We start from the raw sequence: 23,425 nt of genomic DNA on the forward strand, positions 1-23,425 counted from the left end.
ATTCCAAGTTAAAGGTTGTTTTAATGCATGTATTTTTATTCTCTGTATTCTATCTGGCAGGCCCAACGGTGGTGTGATGAGGGCACTTACCTTTTGGCCAATCAGCTGGTAGATAAGGTGCAGTCTAAAGAAGGTGCTCAGGCAGCTCTGAAAGATATTGAGAAGTTTCAGGAGGGGGCGCCAGCGCTCCTCAGTGCAGGCTCCGACCTGCTCTTCATGGAATATGAGATTGTGCTCACTTCTCAGCTGCAGGTAAACTACCATTTCAGAAGAATGTTATTTTCATAATAAATGATGTTATTTCACAGCTGTTTGTGAAATAAATTCATATTTTAATCTACAGACGTCTGTGAAATAGTATGCATTTAATTGGAGTTGGTTAAAACAGAATGTATGATTAATTGCTTATTGTTGACTTGGAAGAATTTAAAGCGTTAAAGCGTTTACACAGTTACTCCTTTTGCAAATGTAGATCAGCCAAGGCAGTGTCTGAAGTTTGTTTCTTTTGTTTTGCACTGGAGTTGATGTAATGTCTGCTAATGCAGGTAAGAAGTAATGGAAGTTTAAAGTTACCATATTGCATCATTCAAACTGCATGACAAATGAATCACACACTTGTCTTAAACCCTGTAGAGCTGTTAAATAAACTTCCTTATGTTGTTTCTGATACTGTATGACATTATGTTATCTATAAATATGAAAATCCGTTCTTATATCAAGCCCACTCCATGCTAATCATCTATTTCCCCCATCAGCTATGAACAGTGGATTTGCTATTTGGTATAGACATGATGTTAAAACATTAGGGGACTTATATGTAGATGGCAGTTTTATATTGTTTCAGCATTTAGTGGAAATATTTTCAAACCCCCAAAATCACTTATTTCAATCCAGGTCCGCAGCTTTGCCCATTAACTAACCCTGAATTTCCAATTTTACTGGATTCTACATCTTTTGATATATTGCTGAAACCACTCCCTCTCCCTAAAATGATAATATTGTTACTTTATGAATTAATTTAGTCCTTTAAAGTTGATTCCTAGGAGGGAAATAAATCTTTGTGGGAGGAAGATTTACAGATTAATCTTACAGAGAGAGTGGGATGAAATTGTTAAAGAATGCATTCATCTTCTATTTGCGCCAAACATGGAATTATTCAGTGTAAAATTCAAAGTTTTTGGACCAAAGTCAGGCTTTAAAAAATTACCCAGAAATGCTGTCATTCAGCTCCAGTCTTGTCCATCACTTTATAGTTATTGATCTGAAATTTGAAAAACAGTATCAGAGGTTTTGAATGTGCAATGCAAACCTGATGCAGTTACAGCATTGTTTGGAATTCCCCCCCTTACAGAAGCAATCTCTAATCTTAAGTCCAATTTTGTAGCATTTCTGACCCTTTTGGCCAGACACTTTATAGTGCTAAACTGGAAGTCGCCTGCCCCCCCAACTCATTCTCTTTGGATTAGGGATACACTTCATCATGCTACCCATGAATGTGTCAACAAAACGTCGTTGGACCAGTGGTGTCCACACTTTTGCATCTGATTGTAAGTATTGATGTGCAGTGTGTTCTGTTTTTGTGTGTCCAGACTCATATAGAGAAGACATTTGAGAAGCACGCCTCGGTGCAGAACCTGATCCACGCTAGACAGAACTGTCTGAAGAAACTTGCAGACAAACACGTGAGGCCGGTTCAGCTGGTGGCCCCTCGACCAGAGAACCCACCCCGCTCCAAGTCCCCAATCTTCTCTCCCAAACATGGTATGCTGATACAAGACTACCTACACAGGCACAGAACAGTTCAATTACACCGTCTTTTACCAAAACACAAGTAGATATTAGTGAATACCACTTCGGTTGATGTTTTCATTCAAGCCTGGAGAACTGACTGAACTGTATGAGGCCCCTTTGCTCTCAAATGAAGCTGTCAAAAATATCCAGTCAGAGCTGCTAATGAGTAGCTTGGTGTGGGTTTCTGATTTGGATTCTACTCAGGGCTTGTGTAACAGTTTGTACATGTTTGCCATTTTCTTACAAATAGATTCTTCCGTCTGAGGCAGCCTTACTAAGGGGCTATGCTTCAGCCTGGCCAACCATGCTTCTTACACTATAAACCAACAATGTGGTAACAACACTAGCCTGAAAAACAAACATGAACGTTTTTATCATAAGGTAGTATTAAGTAATATGTTTATTCCCATGGAGCAAAAGAAGTGACTAAAAGTCTGCAGCAGTAGTGTGTAAGTAACTAATTTGTTTTTCCTGTAGTAATTGTGCTGCACAGTTTTATTGCACATCCACAGGATTCTAGCAGGTTCAGATGCTCAGGGCTTGTCAAACTTTATTAGATGGGTTCAACTTGAAATAATTAAAAACTAGCCAAATGCTTTTCCCTAGAAAACATTAGAGTAAAAGCATATTACTGCAAACCAAAAAAATATTTTGCAAAAACTTTGTTGTCTAAGCTAAATGTCAATAAATATGTTCTATTTTGTTATTTTTTTGGCAACTTGACTTAAAAAAAATGCTGTTTGCTTCCATCCTTTTGGCCTGTAGTGAATATGTTAGACTCCCTTTTATCCTCACTGTGCCTCAAGTGCTGCAAATCTCTACAACCTTTGTGTGAATGGGGGTGCATTGCTCCATTCTCCATGCTGGATCATACAGGAGCTATTTTTCCCATTACACTCCTAGAAGAGGAGTAGAACTAATGAGAATGAGAGAGAAAAGCTCTGTAAAACAGAGAGATCAAGAGAGCCATGCCGGATGTGGTTAGGGTGAAAAGAGCGCGCAGTATTAGCTTGACACACTGTGATCTTCACCCTCATCAAAGAGAAACTGCCAGTCACACAGAGTGTAGAGTGAAGAGGAGTTAAGCGGGATTCTGTGGTTAACACTCTGCAGGGTTTAGTGCCAGCACTTTAGAGACAAACCTGTCAGACCCAAATGCAAGAATGGATACGTAGCGTCAGTTGACTGCCAACCCTGCTGGCCAGGTCACTGCTTGCTCCACCGATTTCCTTCTGAAATACTGCTAGAACTGTAGAAGGTAATAAGTAGCTGAAAGGCTTTTAAAAGCAGCATTTAAACTGGATTTGTAGGTTTACCTGCAAAGGTACTGTAATTAGTGATTAGCAATTTGGGGAAATTAAACAGATACTTTATCCTGTATGAATCAGCCAGGGAGGGAGTAGCGAGTAGGGAGCCATCTGATTTTCACCTTGGCTCTCTGAGCTAGAAGAGTGTTTTTGCTCAATTATAAAATTGTGGTAAGAAAATGGAGGTGAAGCAGGATATTATTAGTTAATGTTGTCTTTCTCCAGCTGCTAAATGCATGGTAATGCAATCAAAAATCGGATTGTTTAGACACAAAAATGAGAGAAAAACACAATTTTTTTCTTTTAAATGATATGTGAATGACCAGGGATATGAACTAACATGGCAAAATTTGGATTCCAGGTCGACTTTAAATGCGCTTTTGCTAATGCAGATATTGTTTGTCTTCTCTAGCTTTTCCATGTTTCCAAGTTTTTTATTGATATTTCTCCACAGATTTCAATTCCAGCTTAAAGTTCACCTTTGACCTTTCACTACCAGGCAAAAGAACGTCACGAAAATGCCCCAACTCCAGAAAGGTATAGAAGGGTAGCCAGTTTTACATTTCAACTAAAGTAATATTGACTCTTTCTGAGAAAAAAGATCATCCTTTTTGTCCATTATCCTCTCTATGTAACATACAGTGTGGTGCTTCCGTTATAACAGTGTTATAGCAGAGATTGCATGACTAACATGCTCCCACCAGCTTTTGTACTGCATGGGGCTTAATTGTGTAGTAAATGGAGTCTTTCTGTATTGTGTGTCAGATTGAGGTGATGCATGACTATCAGAACCACAGCTCACTGCCCTACATTGTAGATGGGGAGGACAGTGCAGACCTGCTGAAACGGTGAGTTTGCTCTGTCTCTCGGCAGGTTGTTAGAGATGGGAGATAATATTGCTTTCCTAAAAAACTATATTGACAGAATGTTACAGGAGAAGGCAAAAATGTAATTATTGTAAGTTAGTGTAACATTACATTGGTCCATATTAATACCAACTGTGGTGTCACATGATTCGATACCAAAATGATACTATAGCAAAAAATTCAACACTTGTCTGAACTTATTGGATTGAACAAAGAAAAATATCAGCTTTTTGTCAACACAAAACTCTTCAAATGTTAAGTATTGTTCCTATTTGAGTCAAATTAGTACATAGTTTGTTATGTATTGTACATGTAAACAATATGCAACACTATTTGTGATATTTTTCAGATGATACAAAAACATATAAAACTGCTGCTGTGGATGATTTTTTTACAGAATCAAAGCTATATGTCCAAATGTTTGTAGACACCTGCTTATCTAACATTTCTTTTGAAATCAAGGGTATTAATAGGGAGTTTGTCCTCCCTTTGCTGCAATAACAGCCTCCACCATTCTAGGGAGGTTTTACACTAGATGTTGGAACATTGCTGTGAGGATTTGATCCCAGCCACAAGAGCATTATTGAGGTCAGATACTGATGTTGGATGATTAGTTTTGGATCTCAAATGTCACTGTAACTCATCTCAAAGGTATTGGCTGTAGCTCCACTGCTCAACAGCCCAAGTCTAGCTGACACTTGACTTTGGTTATGGTGACCTTAGGTTCATGTGTGGCTGCTCCAGAGCATCCCATTCTATGGGTAATGCTTTTCTATAGATCATGCAAGCTTTATTTGTGCACAATTGAATGCCTGTGGGAGCAATGGGAGCACCTTAAAGTAGGTGAATTCATTAATTAGGAGGACTGTCTCGATACTTTTGAACATGTAGCTGGCTAGTAATATGATCAAACACAGCATCAATGATAGAATTTTTTTTTGGTGGAAAATGTAAGCTGTATTACAGTGTGGTTGTTCAGTTCTTTGCTCATGTTTATGATTTATACTGTTATATCACCCAGCCATAGTATCTTTGAGATTCCCATTTCGTATCATAATGAATGATATGGATGCAGGCAGAATAAATATCTGTTCATTTATCTGTGCATGTTGCTGGTATGTACTTTTCTCTAGGCATGTGATGAAGGAGCTGATTGAGACAGAGAGAATATATGTAGAAGAGCTTCTGGCTGTGCTGCTGGTAAGAGCGTTGGAGATGAATAATCTGGAGTTCTGCTGAACTTGATTTTAATGAAAAACAGTCATGTAAATACAGAGGTGGATAGTGAATAATTGAGTTACATTTACATCCAGTTACATTCAGTTGCATCACTAAAGTAAGAAATGTATATATTCGTGCTTTTCTTAGTATTGTTTTATGAGAAACTCTGGAGTTAAGTGTAGCATTCTGAGGAAAATAATGTACTGTTTACTCAGTTTCACGTAAGCTAATTGCAGTTACTAATTCTATTTTCAGTTGGTTTGCATAGTGATATCGGAATCAGATCAGTATCAGCACTTACTTAAAAAAAAAAAGTTCAAGAGTTCACCTATAATATTAAACTGATATTTGATGTGTGCTAAAATGTCTGAATTTTATTAATTTTACTGCATTTGTAGCCCTCTGCAAACAGGTATTACATTTCTCCATAATGCAAATCCAACTGGATCAAGTCCTAATTTTTACATTTTATAAATATTTATGTATGAGCACGAAAAATATTGGATATTAGCATCGGACAGCAAGTGCCATAACGATAAGATTTTATTGTTAAAATTAAAAGAAGCAGCACTACTGAGTCAGGAGAAAGTCACCTTGTAAAGTCTAAAATAATAATGTAAAAGAGGCATTAGGTTGAAGTTTTTCAGACCACGTCATACAACAACTACAACAACAACAACATTTATTTGTATAGTGCTTTTCACAACTAGTGTTGTCTCAAAGCAGCTTTACAGAAAAGCAGTTTATAGAAGGGATCAAAAGAATAAAAAGAAAATAAAAAAGAAAACAAAAGAAACCCCATGAACAAGTCAGAGGCGACAGTGGCAAGGAAAACTCCCTAGGAGTAAGAGGAAGAAACCTCGAGAGGAACCCAGGCTCAAGGGTGGAACCCATCCTCCTCTGGTTGACCCCGGAAGAAGAGAGAATGACATAGCTAATGAGATTTTATGACAAGGTACAACAAAGAAACTTAGTACTTGAACATCTTTCAGAAATATTCTGATTAATCCAGGAGGAGGTAATGTAAAGTTAGAACCATCTCATAGGTTCTCTGTCAAAGTGAGAGATAGTCTTTACATATTAACGTCACACACACAGGCTCAGAGAAAAGCACCGGCTTCCAGCTGTTAAGGTCTCAAATTGCAAAATCAACATTATACTGATGAAGATATGATGACTCTTTCAACGTGCTCGCAAACATTGGATTCATCTGCTTGAGGAAGGTGTTTGAAGCCAAACTGCCCTCACAAATAGAACAATGCATGTGTTAATCATGTGAGGTGCCAGTATTTGAGTACTAAAATCACTTCTTACTCCTTCTGTTTCAGCACAGGACAGTGGAGAAAATAGGCAGGCTGGGAATTCAATGAAATACCACTTTTATGTTTTGCTTTAACGTGAGCATGTTGTCAAGGATGTTGTTAAAGAATACATGCAGCGTGGCTTAATTGCTAACTAGGCTATCTAGCCATTGTTAGTCAGCTCCAGAAACAAGTGGAAATATGTTTCTCTGACAAATTAACATGGTGGCGCATCATCCACTGAGGAGAGAAGACCTCATGTAAGATGGCCTGTCCTCCGCATTCAACGGTGTACCAGTTAGCTGTAGTTTTAGCTCTTTTCTGAAGAGGTGGACTCCATTACTCATGCAACACAAAACTACAGATTCCTGAGCTTCTTTTGAATAATAATGCATGTTTTCAAATATATTCCTTTGCTTGCTGCGAAATTTTTGCGCTACTAAATTTAGCTTCTTCAGATCAGAGCTACCACCTAAAAGTGTACTTCGACCGCCTTTTTTGTTCTTTTGCTTTTTTTTGTTTTTCCTTCCTCGCGGTTAACTGGATAGCCATTCATTACATGGTACACAGTGTAGCTTCTTCTTCTTTTCTAATTTTATACTTTTACTTCAATGAGTTAAAAACATTTTTACTTTTAGGTTTCTCTGCCCACCTCAATGTGTAAATAGAGATACAGTAGGTTGCTGATGTGTGTTGCTGGTGTGTGTTGAACTCCTGCAGGGCTACAGGGCTGAGATGGACAACCCCTCGCTCTCTGCTCTCCTGCCCACCAGCCTACGCAACAAGAGAGATATTCTGTTTGGAAACATGCCCGATATCTACAATTTTCACAGCAGGCAAGGCCACACACACACATGCACACACTCATATGCATGCACACACGTTCTTCAGAACTTTATTATCCCACTGCTGAGGGGAATAGCACCATGCAAACTAATACAGCAGAAGAGTGATAAGTGATTCCTGTTTCCTGTGAGATAAAACAACCTGCTGGAAAAAGAAAAAAACATACACACACACCCAGCAGCTCGGTGGCTCAGAGCAGCACGCTTTCCTCACACACCTTCACACAGCTCTGTGGGAACATTTTTTTACATTTTTTTTCCCTCACTTGCAAACGCTACTTATCCGGTTTGTGCAGCTTCGTTTGTTAGTGCCTTTGAAAACCAGTTCCGCCCGCTGGGTCTCCAGCCCTGCTTTGCCAGATTGCCAAATTGGATGCCTGTGTGAAGCTGTTCCGCCAATTAAAGCGCCTTAATTACCGCTAAATGGCTGTTGGTCAAATAAGGATTGGATTAAGCCAATGAGAACACAGCTGGAGGGGAGAACAGCAGCCGGGGGGCCTTCGGGGAGTATCTGTGTGACCTCTCGTTGGGTGTCAGTCACTCTCCGTGTGGTTCGGGTAGTCAGGGGGCTTTAGTTTGACTGAGTAGTAAAGATCCAAAGTGATGTACTGCAGTGTCTGTCTAATGGCCTCTGATTCTTAGGCTCTTCCTGAAGGACCTGGAGAGCTGTCTGGAGACGCCTGAGGCTGTGGGAGCGTGTTTTCTAGAGCGGGTGAGGAATAGTGTGTATCATGTAACCACACATAACCACACATATAGAATCCCATTCCTAGATTAGATTTATGTGGATAATTCCATCAAATTGGTTCAAAGTCAGAGCTCAAAACACATTTTAGACATTTAAATGACTTGGACTTTAGACTAAAATGTTTTGAGTGACCCTTTATCATAATTCTGTTTATTTTACTAAAATAAATGAGTAAACATTTTTTCACAAAACAGTCATAACTCTATTGAAATTTTGCTTAATGTTTCAGTAGTGACTGTTTTGGTAGTGACGATTTTAGCTAATTTTGAGCATAACTAAAAAGTGCTAGCCAAAAAAATTAAATTATTAAAATTATAAATTATAATATTTTTCATTAAAACATAAAAACATTTCTTTATTGCAGAAAATATGTGTTTTGGTAGTGACAGTTCTTAATTTAGACACTGATCTTTAGATTTTTGGATGCGTTTATTTCAAAACAGTGTATAACTGCTCACCATGTGGCCATGAGGGAAAGAGATGCAGTCTCACTTCCTGCTCTGAAATGCAGGAGTGTGGGTAAAATAAAGCTCTACCTATTTACTGAAACTTTTATTTCAGTAGTGACATGAAAATGTGGGACAGCATTTTTGGAATAAAGTTTTTTTTTTATTATTTAAATTAAACTTGTGATAAATCTAAATCTTTCAACTTTACTATAAAAAAGTCAACAATATCTTTACAAAAACAACATTGGAAAAAGAGTAAGTATCATTTTCACAAGCTGAGTTTAAGGTGTTAGGGTCCGGCACAGCCACCTCCCAGTAGAAAGTATACATTTATCTTAATACTACCTCAAATAATGCACTGGATTTAAAAAGGTCATAACATAATCCTCTGAAAACTTTAAATTTAAGAGATTTCAAACCATTTCTATTGGTCCAAATTTCCATGTGTCATGAAGTTTTCCCACAATTTGAGGGGGAACAGATTTTTCTTCTAAATTTCTGGATAATTAAACTGCTAAGATATAAATGGTCATTAAGAGTTGTTTGATGTTACATGCTTCATTCCTAGAGAATCATCGTAAGTCCAAATTGTTCCCAGAGGTGGTGATAGGAGCCAGACGTTTGAAGTCATAAAATGCCTCATAAATGTCACAGAAAGCTATAACATGTAATTGTTATGAATGCACTGCCTGAGACATTGTTTTACAATAATTTTGAGTATTTGAATACTGATCCTGAAATTATTATTTTTTAAACTATTCAAACCAAACCATAATCAAATATAAAAAAAACAATCAAAAATAAATGTTGAAATTAAGTATGTTGTGTGAGAATACTCTACATTTGTTTTTCAGAAAGAGAACTTCAAAGTGTATGAATGTTACTGTCAGAACAAGCCACGATCAGAGTCCTTATGGAGACTGTTTTCTGACTGTGCCTTTTTCCAGGTATTAAATACACTATAAAATCTACAGCTTGTAAAATCTGCAGGGGTTTAAATTGTTTGGTTTACTGCCATATACAGTATCTCCTGTATGACTGTATGATTCTCTGGCTGTGTTTTTAGGAGTGCCAAAAGAAACTGGAGCACAAACTGGCTCTGGATTCATACCTGCTGAAGCCGGTCCAGCGGCTTACCAAGTACCAGCTCTTACTGAAGGTCAAAATAAGTTTAATAATGTGTGCATGTACATAGATACTGCTGATTAAAGCCTTTTTACCTATTCAGCTGTTCTGTATAGTTTGGGACAGTTGTCTTTTCAGGCATAAAACCCTAAAGAGCTCTTTACAGTACCCTTCCTATGTTTTCTTTTAATTGCATGGTACACATCTGTTGATCTGTCAGTCACATTACAGTACTGATCCTCAGCATGTCATGCTGGATATATAACTACATTGTGAAAACTTCTTAAAAGATAAACTAAAAATATGCTACCTCAGTAATTGTGTACAGTATTAGTAAAACAAGAAACAATGTGTTGGCTATATATGGTAATACATCAATTATGTATGATGTGTATGATGGATGCAGTGATTTGTTTAATGTGTGTTTCAAATGCATGATTCTGTTCAGTTGTATCTAAGCATCTGTATGTTTATGTCTGTGTGTGCACAGGAGTTACTGAAGTACAGCTCAGGTTGTGAGAGGGTTTCTGAACTGCAGGGAGCGCTAGCTGCTATGCTAGACTTGCTCAAATCTGTTAATGACTCCATGCACCAGATTGCAATCACAGGATATGAGGTGAACACTGTGAGCCTACTAGCATTTTGTGTTGTATAGGCCGTTTCGCATTTCAGAGGTGTCCAGGAAAATTGGATATCTGAGTATAGTGTATGATGTTATAGATACCTTATTAATTTAATGAACAGTACTGTGCAAAAGTCAGAGAACACCTTTTTATTTAATTTCCAGTCAAATCAGCCATTAAGTACAAATTATTCATTTCTTGGTATCTCAGTATCTCAAAAAAAAGCAGAAAACATATTCAACAGACAATTACAAAAACTCAACCTCATAAACTAAATATAATATAAAATTTTCTGTATATTGTATGTCCACCCCAAATAGGAATGGTCCTATTTGCCAGTACACACTTTTGTCTTAAGTTGTCCTGCTTATTTAGAAATCCTTCTTGAATCAGGAGCTGATGCAGGACTCATCAGCTGTACTGACATGCTGTGTGATGTCAGGTATGTTTCATCACTCATGCTGTTTGTGTGTTAGGGTGATCTGAGCGATTTGGGCCGGGTCCTGATGCAGGGCTCCTTCTGTGTGTGGATCGGTCATAAAAAGGGTCCGACGCGGATGAAGGATCTGACGCGCTTTAAGCCCATGCAGAGGCACCTGTTCCTGCATGAGCGAGCACTGCTGTTCTGTAAGCGCAGGGAGGAGCACGGCGAGAACGCTGACAAAACCCCCTCCTACAGCTTCAAACACTGTCTAAAGGTAGAGCACCTCATGCTGTTAGTCTGATATATCCACTGTGTAATACATCCACTAGTCTGTGCTAATTTTCTTCACTGATTTCAGTAATGAAATGCAGGAGGGGCAGATGTAGTAGTCAGCATGCAGAAGGAAGGCTTCAGTTTTCAGGCCAAATGTATTTCAGTAGTCTAAATACTTCATAAGAGATGAAACCAGTTCTGTTGTCAATTGCAAGTTGTGTAAGACCGAAATTCAGCAGAACTACAGTGCCATGAAAAAGTGCTCACCCCCTTCTGATTTCTTCATTTTGGCATATTTATCAAAATATGCAAAATAAAACAAAATTTAAAATAAGACAAAGACAACCTGAGTAAAACGCAAAGTACATTTTTAAATTATCATCATGGTATTCAAGGGAGAGTTGCCAGGTGACAACTGCTGCTAACCATAAAGGCTCGTCTCACATTTGAAAAAAACACAAGGCACAAGTTTCAGTTTGTGATCTGAAGCTCAAGTGCAGTTAGGTTATGCAGAAACAACAAACCAAAACACAAGAGCAAGTCCACCTCTGAATGGTCTAGTCAAAGTAATGACCTGAACCCCATTGAGATGCTGTGACAGGACCTTAAACAGGCGGTTCATGCCTAAAGGCCCTCCAGTGTGATTGAATTAAATCAATTCTGCAAAGAAGAGTGGGCCAGTATTCCTCCACAGCAATGTGAAGGACTGATCTCCAGTTATAGGAAGCATTTGGTTGCAGTTGTTGTTGCTAAAGGCGGTACAGCCAGTTATTACGTTGGGGGATAATTACTTTTTCACATGGGTGCTGTAGGTGTTGTAAAATGTTTTCCCTTCACTAAATGAAATTATTCATTTAAAAACTGTGGTTTGTGTTTCCTTGCATTTCTCCTTCTCTTGTATGTTTATATTACGAGGCGCTGTACTTCTGCTGTGCATAACCACCTCAAAATGAAGCATCAGTGCAAAGATACTAATAAAATACTTTTCATTAATTCGTGGGTGAGCCCAAAGTTTTATTACACACTTCTATAACCTAAGAATAGCTCAGTCAGTTTGTATTGAAGTCCCTGTAGTTACTGAATAATAAGCTGTAGTATGTAATAAGCCTGGGATTTTAAGGGGTTAAATAACTAGTTGACTATTAAAAACTAACATTCATGTAACTTTTAGTGCAGAGACACAAACCTACTTCCACTTGACATATAGTATCGTTCCCTAAGCGTATATTTGTGTGTATTGTATCACGAAAAGAGCAATAAGTGACCATGCATTTTGTAAGCCAGTAAGTAAAAGGTGTCTTGCTTGCTGTGAGTGGGTTTGCTGCTTCTTTCAGATGAGTGCGGTGGGCATTACAGAGAATGTAAAAGGAGATGTGAAGAAGTTTGAGATTTGGTACAGTGGCAGAGAGGAGGTGTATGTGGTGCAGGTGAGCTCATCCTGGTGGGTTTAGGCCAAGCGTTTGTGTGGGCTCAGCTGTTTCACTCTCACATGCTTATACATCTCTCTTTTCTCTGATTCTAAGGCACCAACAGTGGAGGTGAAGCTTGCCTGGCTGAACGAGATGAGAAAAATCCTCACCAACCAGCAAAAAATACTCAAAGGTCTCTTTTATACTGTTGGATAGATTTGAGATTAGGGCCCGACATTAAGGAACCACTTTCTTTCGCTCTTTACATTGACTTCTAAGTTGGTGGTCACCAGCTGTTCACCATTATTGCACCTTTATGTGAAGAAAATTTGATAAATAAGACAAATAGGAACAAATTAACAGAATCCACTGAAAGCTCTTCCCCCAGTGCTGACATAATTCGATTATTTTAGCAGTTTATCAGTTAGTACAGCACTTTTTATTTTTTTTATTCATTTTTTTCTTCCCAGTTTAGTCATTGCCAGTTCCACTTTCTAGCTGTCTCCCCAATCACACAATGCCACCAAGCTGAGAGAGTGAAGGCTAGCACACGCTTCCTCTGAGTCACATGAAGACACTGCATCTTTTCAAATTGCTGCTAAAACAACATCATGTTTGGGGGAGAATGCTGACTGCTATTCAGTTAATGGTGGCGCACATTGGCTAGCACTGCACTAAGTGATGGGGGAGAGGCAGGGTATTCCTGTCCCCCCAACCCAGAGAGAACAAGGCCTAGTATGTTCTTGGGCACAAGGCCACTGCTGGCTGTGACATCACTAGTGATCAAACTCGCAATCTCCTTACGATAGGGCTGATACTCATACAGTTGCTGCACTCTGAGCAGTAAAGCACTGTTTAACTAAAACTGTAGGAGTCTGTTTAATTTTAGACCATATTAAATTATATTGGCTGATATTAGTAGTTGTCGGAATATTTACTTCCTTAAAATTAGGATCGGTATCAGTGACATAATTTCAGGCCAGACCCTAAAAGAGACTTCATGCTCTTTAACGACTCATTTATCCTGCTTATTCAACTTCTTTCCTATCCTTTGCTCTGTGTTTGGTTCAGAGGAATTGTGTCACTTGAGCCCGCTGGCTGAGCAGATGCAGCTGTCTCCACCCCTCTCTGAGAGGTAAATGTTTTTGTGTGTTGATTCCTTTTAAACAGTAAGAACTGACACTCGGCGCGCTTAGCAGCAGTCTATCTGTTCTCCCACTCCTTCGCTTCTTTAGCTTCTGATCTTTCCTACCTAATACCTCCCTTCCCTGCTCTTAGACCTCCTACTGCTTCAACCATGTACTGTATGTGTAGAATTCGAGCAATGCATCCGTGCACACGACTGTTCAAAAGTTTGGAATCACTTATTGTTTTCAGTAATACCTTATACAGTGTAGAATGAATTATGATTTAACTTCATACCAAGAAGTTTTAGATGTCTTATTCAGTATTTTAAGTTTTCAGGCATGAGCAAGAAAATATTAAATGATAAATAATGTGGCATAATTATCTATTTATAGTAATTTCTTGTCAAGTTATCTGCCTTGAGATTTAATGACTACTTTTCAGCTTCAAGGCATTCTAAATGTTAATTTTATTTTAACATCATTCTCAATGCCATTATAATTTCATACTTTTCATTTCTTCTCTCAGTTATTACAGAATCATCTACAGTCTTTAGTTTCCAACAACATATTTGTGACCTTTGAAGTCACTAGCATCACATAAGAATCATTTTTTATAGAGACCCAATTCCAAAAAAGTTGGTACAGTAGATAACATGCAAATGAAAACAGTAAGCAGTGATTTATAAATCTACTTTCACCTGTATTTAAAGAAAAACAGTATAAAGACAAGATATTTAATGTTTTACATTATGAACTTCATTATTTTTGTAAACGTACACTCATTCAGAAATTGATGCCTGTAACACATTCCAAAAAAGTTGAAAATGTTGTGAAACATCTTAAACAGATGATGCAGTTGTAGCACTCTGTGTGCTACTCCCAGAGGCAGGCATGACGTTGGCAGCAGTCATTTCACTTTTTATTTCACACACAGAGCGTGAAATGAAACATGCTCCGTCTCCCCTCTCTTCCTTCTCTGCTCCTTTTAAAGCACCTCCCTGTTACCACCCTCGCTCCGCAGCTCTGCCACCAGGATCAAACGTCAGGCATAGTATGGTGGCCTCACTGTGGAACAGGAGGCGGGGCTCAGGAGGTGGGACTCGGGTGCAAGCCTCACACCTCTTGCAGCTGTCGTCAGCCTCCCAGCGTCTCTCATGGCTGTTGTCGGTGCAGGGGTTCCCAGACGTTGTTATCACGCTGCCTATTGGGGCTGTTGTTATTCTCCCTCCAGCTCTTGCAGCTGTCATCCTCCTCTCACTATCTCTCGTGCTCCTTGTTGGCACAGGGATTGAGTACCACCTTCCCACTACCTCTCATGGCTGTCGACAGTCAAAGGGGTTGGGTGCCTAGCACAACAATTATGCTTGGATATAAAAGGAGCATCCAGGAATGACCTAGCCATTTATGAGCAAGGTTAGTTGAGGTTCGCTACTTAGCAAAAATGCATCAGCAAGGTCATCTGAAATGGGCTGATGCACAGTGGAAATATACTTTCAGACCATTTATGGAAATAAGTGTGTAACGTGTTCTCTGGGTCGAAGAAGAAAAGGACTATGCAGATTGTTACCAGTTTAAAGTTTAAAAGCCAGTGTCTGACATGGTATGGAGGGGGTATTAATGGGTAACCTGCACATTTGGGAAGGCCCCATTAATGCTGAACATGTTTTGGCGCAATAGATACTGCCTTCTAGACACCCTTATTTAAACATGACGACACCAAGCCACGTTCTGCACACGTTACAACAGCATGGCTGCATAATCAGAGAGTGGAGATGATGGCCGTGCTGCTGTCCAGAACTGTCTCCCTCTGAAAACATAGGTCTTATTAGGCTCAGAATATGACAACAAATACCCTATGTGGTTGCACAACTGAAGACTTGTATAACAAAAGAATGGCAAAAAATTACACTTTTAGTTTCAGGTCTTCAGTCCCCAAGTGTAGTGAAAAAGAAAGGTGACGTAACACAGTGGTAAACATGCTCCTGTCCCAGCATTTTTGGAACATGCTGCAGGCATCAAATTTAGGATGAGCGTATATTTACAAAAAACAGTGTTCATAAGGTACAACATAAAATATAGTTTTTTGTACCGTTTTCAACATGTTAACATTTCACACTGTGCTAACTCTGTCATAACTTTTTGAATTGGTTTTGTACAACTACCTACCACAAAACTGTATATTGTAGATTCGTATATTATTGAAAGTGGTCATTCTATCAGTGAATTTAACCACTGATTCCAGACTTTTGATGAGTGGTGTAAATTCCCAAACCTTCTTGCAGGGTTAAAGTGAGTTTGTGATGATGATGGTGATTATGATGATGTGAATAATGGATGGGAGGATGAAGCCGCTGTGTGTGGTTGCCTGTCCTCCTGCAGGGCCATGCGGCCTTCCCGCGGCGTTCTTAAGGGTTGCCTGCCGCGCCTGGACCTTGTGTCCCTATCGGCGGGTGCGTGTGTGTGTCTGCGCGCCCGAAGCCCACACCTCACTCGCCCCTCTCAGCGCCAGTGACGCTCCGTGGTAAAGCGGGCGGGGGGGAGAGGGCCGCTTCGATTCCGCTCCGTTACACCATGACTGCTGTGGCTGCTGTGGTCACTCACTGGCTGCCATTCCAGCCCCTTTCATACCACAGCTTACTGTCCAATCCCCAGTGTGCACTCACTCATGATTCAGGGCCGCACTTCACTGCCCCATCTCTGCATCAGTTCTGCATGAAATGCAAAGGAAGGTGATAAACGAGTGTTTGGTTGACTTGATGTTTTTGGCTGCTGAAACCATGCTTTTAACGTGGCTACCAGTGAAAGCTGCCAGTTTAATACCATATCAACATTAGCTTTCATTCATTGTTAGCCACATTAGAATTGTTTGGTTGAAGCATCTCTTTAAGACAGGCTTTTCGTAGATCAAAGCCAATACATGTATTTCTGTTTGTGCAGAAATGCTATAATCACAAGGATGGGTGCTGAACAGCCAAGCTTAGTGAATAAAATCTTGACAAATCTTACTTTTGTTCCATTTACTTCTCAGCATGTGGCTCTGCTCTAATAATGGACAGTCAGTTTCTCCATAGACTTGAATGCAGACTTGCATCTGCAGACATCTGCCAGCTTTTGACTTGATTTATGCTGGGCTGATGGCCAGTTTGGCTTGTGCGTTTCACAGAAAAGTGTGAGTGTTTGTGTGTGAGAGAGAGAGAGAGGGAGAGAGTGCATTTATTGACAAACCTATTTAAGCTGGATTAGTTTTACCTGTGGAGGTACTGTAATTTAAGTGATTACTGATAACATCTGTGATTTTAATCCAGTATGAATCTGCAATGCCCATAGTTTTAACAAGACTGACAATACTAATTCTAGAGCAAATTAAATTCTGTAATTCACTGAATGTTAGGCCTGTCACAGTCCTGAATTTTTTACTGACGATTAATTGCCATTTAAATAATTACATTTATCAACTTAATTGTCTTATTTGGTTAATTGGTTAATAATTAAAAGCCTAAAGTGGGCAGATTGGCTGATTAGTTATCTTGCTTTGTAGTCGTCAATGCTTAGTGGCTTCCAGCCAACAACATACACTGCTTGAGCGCAAATAAACATTACTTGCCACTGCCCTCTAACGGCGCTATTAACAAGCATCAAATAAACAAACATTACTCACTGCTGCTCTTCATAGGTGCTACAGAATCAGCTTTCTACACTATATGGCCAAAAGTATTTGGACACCTGACCATCACACCTGTATGAGCTTGTAAGACATCCCATTCCAAAACCATGGGCATTAATATGGAGTTAGGCTTAAGCTAGTGTGCAGCTGGCCGTGGAAACCCATTTTATGAAACCTGTGATAAACAGTTCTTGTGGTGATTGTGCTTTCAGAGGCTGTTTGGAACGCTGTTGTGAGTAATTCAAGGGAGGTTAGGTGAATTTTATGTGCTATGCACTTCAGCGCTCTTCAGCCCCTTTCTGTGAGTTTGCATGGCCAGTTCACAAAAATAGCACCAGCAGATCTAGCGGGGCAGAAATTTTACTGACTTGTGGCAAAGGTGGCAACCTATAACACGCTACGTTTAAAGTCACCGAGCTCTTCAGCGTGACCCATTCTACTGTCAATGTTTGGAGGAGTGTCCACATACTTTTGGCCGTGTAGTGTATTTACCTCAACTCAAATGGATAATAATGCACCCAAGTCACAGTCCATTTGTTGCAATGTACACATATGATTGTAATTTTATAGATAATTGTGATCGTTGCTAATAATTGCAATCAGACAATTATGTAATAATAGTGACAGTCCTGCTAAATGCAGAGATTGACTGACATTCACTGACAACAGCCCTTTTTGTCAAAAGCTGCAGTTAAACGTGAAACATTACAAACTGAGCTATCTGTTGTTATTCAGTGAAATTACAGATACTTTATCTAGTATGAATTGGTCAGTCAAATCCTTTACAAATTACATTACACAACCTCCTCTGTTAAAACTAATCCAACTCGAGCAGTGCTTAAATGTACTATATTCCTCCTCTATCTCAGCAAACAGCAGAGAGCGTCAGTCAGCTCGGAGGAGACAGAGTCGGGCCGCAGCAGTCCAGATCCAGCCAGCCACTCTCCACAGCACCAGCGCAACAGGCGCAGTGGGTACCGCACATACACATACACAGGGTGATGTGCATATTTAAACCATACACACACACACACACACACACACACACACACACACACACACACACACACACACACACACACACACACACACATCAACAACCTGTGCAATATGTGTTCTTGCTAAGAGATCATGAGCTTCATCGCACCCCCCCATGAGCTTCATGTAGTGTTCAATCCAACTATCTGTGCCACCCACATTCACTCACAGCGTTGTTGATGAAACACCGTCAACCATGCAATCTCTCCACCCACATCCATGTTTTCTTTTTAGTGAAGCTCACACAGGCTGCCAACATCAGTTAAGTTTATCAAAGCCTTTTTGGGTACCTTTTATAGGTACCACTGCTGCAGAATGTACAATTATATATGCCTATACAGCTGATTCAGGATAGTCTCTAAGTTGTATACAGTATTTGTAAATAAATTAATATATAAATGAATGTCAACCTTTATGCAGAACATATAATGAGAGAAGCAGGACTGAAGGAAGATGATCTAGGATTAAGGATTGCTGGAAGAAACATCAATAACCTTTGAAATGTGGATGATACAACAAAAAAATCTGGAACATCTGAAGGCTCTTATGAGGAAAGTTAAAGAACAGAGTGAAAAGAAGGGCCTTTGGCTCAATATGATGAAAAACTAAGGTTATGACAACTGGAAAAACTGCCAACTTTACCACTGATGAAAAAGATGTGGAAATGGTAGACAGCGTCTTTAAATACAATAATTAGTTTCTTTAAACAAAAAATCAGAATAGTCCAGGCTATGGTCTTCTCTCTGTGATGTACAAGAAATAATAAACAAGCAAGACAGGAGGAATATTGAAGCCTTTGAACCTGGCGAAGACTTTTGAGAGTACATTGGATAGCAAAGAAAACAAACTAATGGATCATCGAACAAATCGAGCCTCACCTCTTACTTCACACGTGTCATGCTCCAGTCCTTGTGGGCCACTGGAACACTGCAAACTTTAGCAACCTACCTCATTAAACACACCTGATTCAGCTCATCGGCTAATTAGCGAGGCCTACATGCACTGAATTCAGAGCGTTAAATAAGGGGAAACACTAATCTGCACTTTGGCCCAAAAGGTGTCCGGTTTGACATGCCTGTCTTACTTGAAGCCCAGATAAACAAACTACAACTTATTTTGCTCATATTCTCAGAAGAACCAGTTCATTGGAAAAGTTTATTCTGTTTGGGAGAGTTGATAAAAAAAGGGAAAAGAGGAAGAACAGCTGATCAGTAACAGATGGCTACAGTCAGAGGAATCATGAACCAGCCATTCAGAAGCCTGAATACCCAAACAAAGACAGGATGTTCTGGAGAAACACTATCCATATGATCACCAAGAGTTGAAATCGACTTAACAGCACTTGTATGTACTGCATCTTGGTATTGGATGGTAGCTGTAAATACTGTGAAATGTAAGTATATGTGTGTGTTTGCAGGCTGGCCGGGTGCTCCTCACTCTGTTGATATCTGTGAGGGTCTGGAGGACTGGAGTGGAGCTAACAGCCTCTCCAACCTGACTGACACTGAGGAAGATGACTCTGCTCAGTGGGTGTGTGCACTGGCTCTCAGGCTACCATCACATTACAAGTCTTATTTTTAAGTATCATTATGATCAGATCCAGTCTTTCTGCTTTCTGCTGTAGGTGACCTATAACTGTCCAGTCTGCTGTTTTTTCCACTGGGCAGTGTGGTGCAGTACAGTGCGGTTATAAATCTGTGATCACGCTTTTTGTTGTTATTTCCACTGCCAAGTGAACTGTACCATACTGGAGTACCTGAGCTGAATGTGGTTACACTAGAGAATATGTTGTGAGGAGAATTGCTACTCAATATCAATGTCTTCCGGCTTTGTCAAACTCTAGAGAGCACTCTCAAGTGAGTTTTGTGCAGAATCATAGTTTGTAAATGCTTGATCGTTTTTATAAAGAAACTAATTTTATGAACATACAGCATATAATATTTCACTTCTGGTTACCCTTCTTGTTGGGGTGCCAGGCATGCCAAACCAGGACATTTGGGTGGGCTGCTAATGGTACAGACCACTAATTGGTCAATTTCAGTCACCACAGAATTGTCATGTGGTGTCACTGGGGTCAGATGACCAATGTTAAAAACACAAAAATACACTAACTGGCCACAGTCGGTGTCTGTGACTCTCACACAAAATCAAACACAGAGTAAAAGGTAAATCAGAACTTGAAGCTTTGCAATGCTGGATTCACGTGAGAAATCATGTGACCACACAAGCCAAACTCCGCCTACTTTCACAGTTCTGTTACGTGGACACAAGTACTTGACCATGGTATGAATAGTTCTGGATTTGTAACAGTACCATACTCTACTATACCCCTGGTGGAATAACGGCAATAGTGTGAACAGACTGAATGATGAGATGACAACTATGATATGTGCATCATAATTCCATGTGCACACAGTGAAGTGTGATTTTTAAAAAGAAAGGTCGTTTTGAATACATATCTAATCTAAGACCACATAAACTGACTCAGATGTTTGTGTTCACACAGCTCTGAAAAAATCACATCACATATAGGCAAAAAAAATTGGATGTGTAAAGTGTAGTGTATAGCATAGACCAAAGCACAAAGTACCTATGCTAAGATACTCTTCAAATACCCTTCACTGGTGGTCCTTGCTTCTTCCCCCAAATATTCCTTCATCCTGATTTCTTCCCAGACCCCAGGCAGGTACAGAGCCTTAGCAGACTGCCGCAGATACAGGCCTGATGACCTCATCATCAAGTGTGGTGATGTCATACAGCTGCAGCAGGAGGAGAATGACGGCCAGTGGTGTGTGCTAATCTTACTCACCTTAATTTAAGATTTAGGTTACATGTTAGATTAGCTTCAGAATACAGTAACATAAACGCTACAAAAATTATTTGTTTTAACCAATGCCAGGGTGTAAATCTTTAACTTCACAGCGATTTAATTTGAGGAACTGATTCAGTGCATCATGAAATATCATTTTTGCCAGAATTTGGCTGATTTGACCAGATTATTTTGCCACCTTTCCAAATTATTTTATAAAAATACACTGAACATGTAAATGTAACTGAAAGAAATATATACAGAGTTATGGAATACTGACAGAAAAAAAATGTAAAAATCTGTTTGTAGATTTTTACATTAGTAGTCATCTCAGTAGCCTGAGAATGTTTTTGGCCAAAAGTTAGCATGTTTTATTGAATAATGTTAAAATCAGTTCTGTGATTCCAAAATCAGTGCAGTTGAATTGGCACCTTCTTTTACAGCAGGAGTGTCCAGTCTCATCCGCAAAGGGCTGATGTGGCTGCAAGTTTTCATTCAAAATGGGCAGAAGCACACCTGATTCCACTTGTTTAATCAGTCCTTGTCTTTAAACAGCTGATCATATGTGGTTCTACTTTGTTGAAATGAAAACCTGCAGCTTCGCCAGACCTTTAATAAGATTGGATTCCCCTGATTTACAGAGACATAAGACTTCCAGTGCAGTTGTATATTAACTGCACTGCCTTTACGTAATCTTTGTAGTTTGACAGTGTTGCAAAACTGACCCTTGGTCTGTAATAGGCTGGTGAAGAATCTGAGCCGGAGGCAGGAGGGCAGGATCCCTGCTGCCAGCCTGCAGATCATTCTGGGAAACAGCAGCAGAGGGCATTCCAGCCGTCTGGGAGGTGAGAGGTCATTCGACCTGAAACCAACATAGAGCCTGTTTACTGTCCTTCTGCTTGACTGTCAGCATGGTGCTGTATGGAGTTCATTTTTTTCATGAGTTTAGGGATTATGCTTAAAATATTATGGCATGCTCTATACTGACCTATGTTCTCTACAGAAGCAGGGAATCGGAAAGCACGGAAGCTCAGCTCTCCCTGAAGTTAGACGTCTGATGCTGTCTGGACCAACTGTTGCCCTCAGTCTAACAAGCCTCACAGCTGTATGAACTCTGCCCACCACATCTGAACATTACTGCTGTACTTTATTCTACATTCTCCTGACTGGGATTATTCCTGGGTTTGTCTTCCAGCTAGACGTTTTCTAATGTCAGGGACTGACAAATGGATCAGCAGTTGTATTGTACTGTACAAGCCCTTGCCAGCATTTTAGGATCAGATGAGATCCCTTTGTCTTTTTCTTTTTCCTCTGGCTGCTGTGGGCCTGACCTTCAGTTACAAAAGGTCGAACATCTTCAAAATGCATCTAATTTGACGTAGTCATCTGTTTCTCAGTTAACACATTTCAGTCCTCCTGACCCCAGTGAACTCTGGAGCGTTCTACCAGCTGTTGTGTGGCCCATCGTTATCCTTCCAGATGTGGCCTTCTGTTGCCGTGACCATCCTTTCACCTCTTTCTGCTCTCCTCCTCACATAAACACTGGCAAGCCTCCATGGACATACTTTAATTAGGCCGTTGACAATGAATTGGGTGTTTAATCATGTTCTGGCCTCCCACCTATACAACCAGGTGTGTTTTGGGTGCTGATTGCTGTACCTTATGTACCCATTTGCTCTTTGTATGTTTCAGACAGACACTCTTCTTTAGCTCTTTGAGACCTTTAAGGCCAAAAAGTGTAGTGCCATAATGCCTTTCTTTACTCCCCTACACTGATTGGCCAGCATATTACCTTGTATCTGCACTCATTAGCTGCTTTATTAGGTACACCTCCCATATAGGTCCTCTTTGTAGGTTTACAATTGCTGACTGCAGCCCATCTGCTGCACGTTTTATCAGCTATCCTCTGCTCCATCAATCACTGAAAAGGGACCACCACATCAGATATTATTTGGCTTGTGGACAGTTCTGGGTGGTAGTGCGTGTCGCAATTGTATTTTAAACATTGCTGGAGTTTTTAAACACTGTGTACACACTGGCCATTTTATTACAAACACTACCTTGTTGGTTGATACTCTTTGTGTGCAGGTAGACTGTACTCTTTTTTTTGCCATGCACAAGTATTTATTTAAGGCTGTTTCTGACCACAGGACCACTATTGGCTAAATTTTTCTGGTGGGAGGACTTTTCTCAACCCAGCAGCAAAAATTAGTTGTGTAATAACTTCAGAACGCCGCCTGCCTCATACCACAACAACTGCTTCCATACCACAACCATAAAAGTGGTCTCTTTTCATTAATAGAATAAATGGCTGATAAATGGTACAGCAACAGATGGGCTACAGTCAATAGTTGAATACCTGCAAAGAGCATCCATATGATAGGTGCACCTGATAAAATGGCCAA

General features: G+C 39.8%; 1 protein-coding gene across 1 annotated transcript in view; it reads left to right on the plus strand.

Moving 5' to 3' along the window:
• mcf2a (MCF.2 cell line derived transforming sequence a) overlaps positions 1–23,425 on the plus strand; it is a 49,672-nt gene extending 26,247 nt beyond the window's left edge. Inside the window, exons 12-30 of the mRNA XM_036569093.1 lie at positions 61–252; positions 1,590–1,761; positions 3,553–3,635; positions 3,864–3,946; positions 5,098–5,164; positions 7,207–7,322; positions 7,974–8,043; positions 9,383–9,475; positions 9,595–9,687; positions 10,144–10,269; positions 10,753–10,974; positions 12,308–12,400; positions 12,497–12,575; positions 13,454–13,517; positions 18,043–18,143; positions 19,629–19,741; positions 20,887–20,999; positions 21,762–21,865; positions 22,024–23,425. Coding sequence (XP_036424986.1) covers positions 61–252; positions 1,590–1,761; positions 3,553–3,635; positions 3,864–3,946; positions 5,098–5,164; positions 7,207–7,322; positions 7,974–8,043; positions 9,383–9,475; positions 9,595–9,687; positions 10,144–10,269; positions 10,753–10,974; positions 12,308–12,400; positions 12,497–12,575; positions 13,454–13,517; positions 18,043–18,143; positions 19,629–19,741; positions 20,887–20,999; positions 21,762–21,865; positions 22,024–22,064 — 2,025 coding nt within the window. The 3' untranslated portion in view covers positions 22,065–23,425. The remainder of the gene's footprint in view (positions 1–60; positions 253–1,589; positions 1,762–3,552; positions 3,636–3,863; positions 3,947–5,097; positions 5,165–7,206; positions 7,323–7,973; positions 8,044–9,382; positions 9,476–9,594; positions 9,688–10,143; positions 10,270–10,752; positions 10,975–12,307; positions 12,401–12,496; positions 12,576–13,453; positions 13,518–18,042; positions 18,144–19,628; positions 19,742–20,886; positions 21,000–21,761; positions 21,866–22,023) is intronic.

The sequence above is a fragment of the Colossoma macropomum genome, unplaced genomic scaffold, assembly GCF_904425465.1.
Source record: "Colossoma macropomum unplaced genomic scaffold, Colossoma_macropomum, whole genome shotgun sequence".
NCBI lineage: Eukaryota > Metazoa > Chordata > Actinopteri > Characiformes > Serrasalmidae > Colossoma > Colossoma macropomum.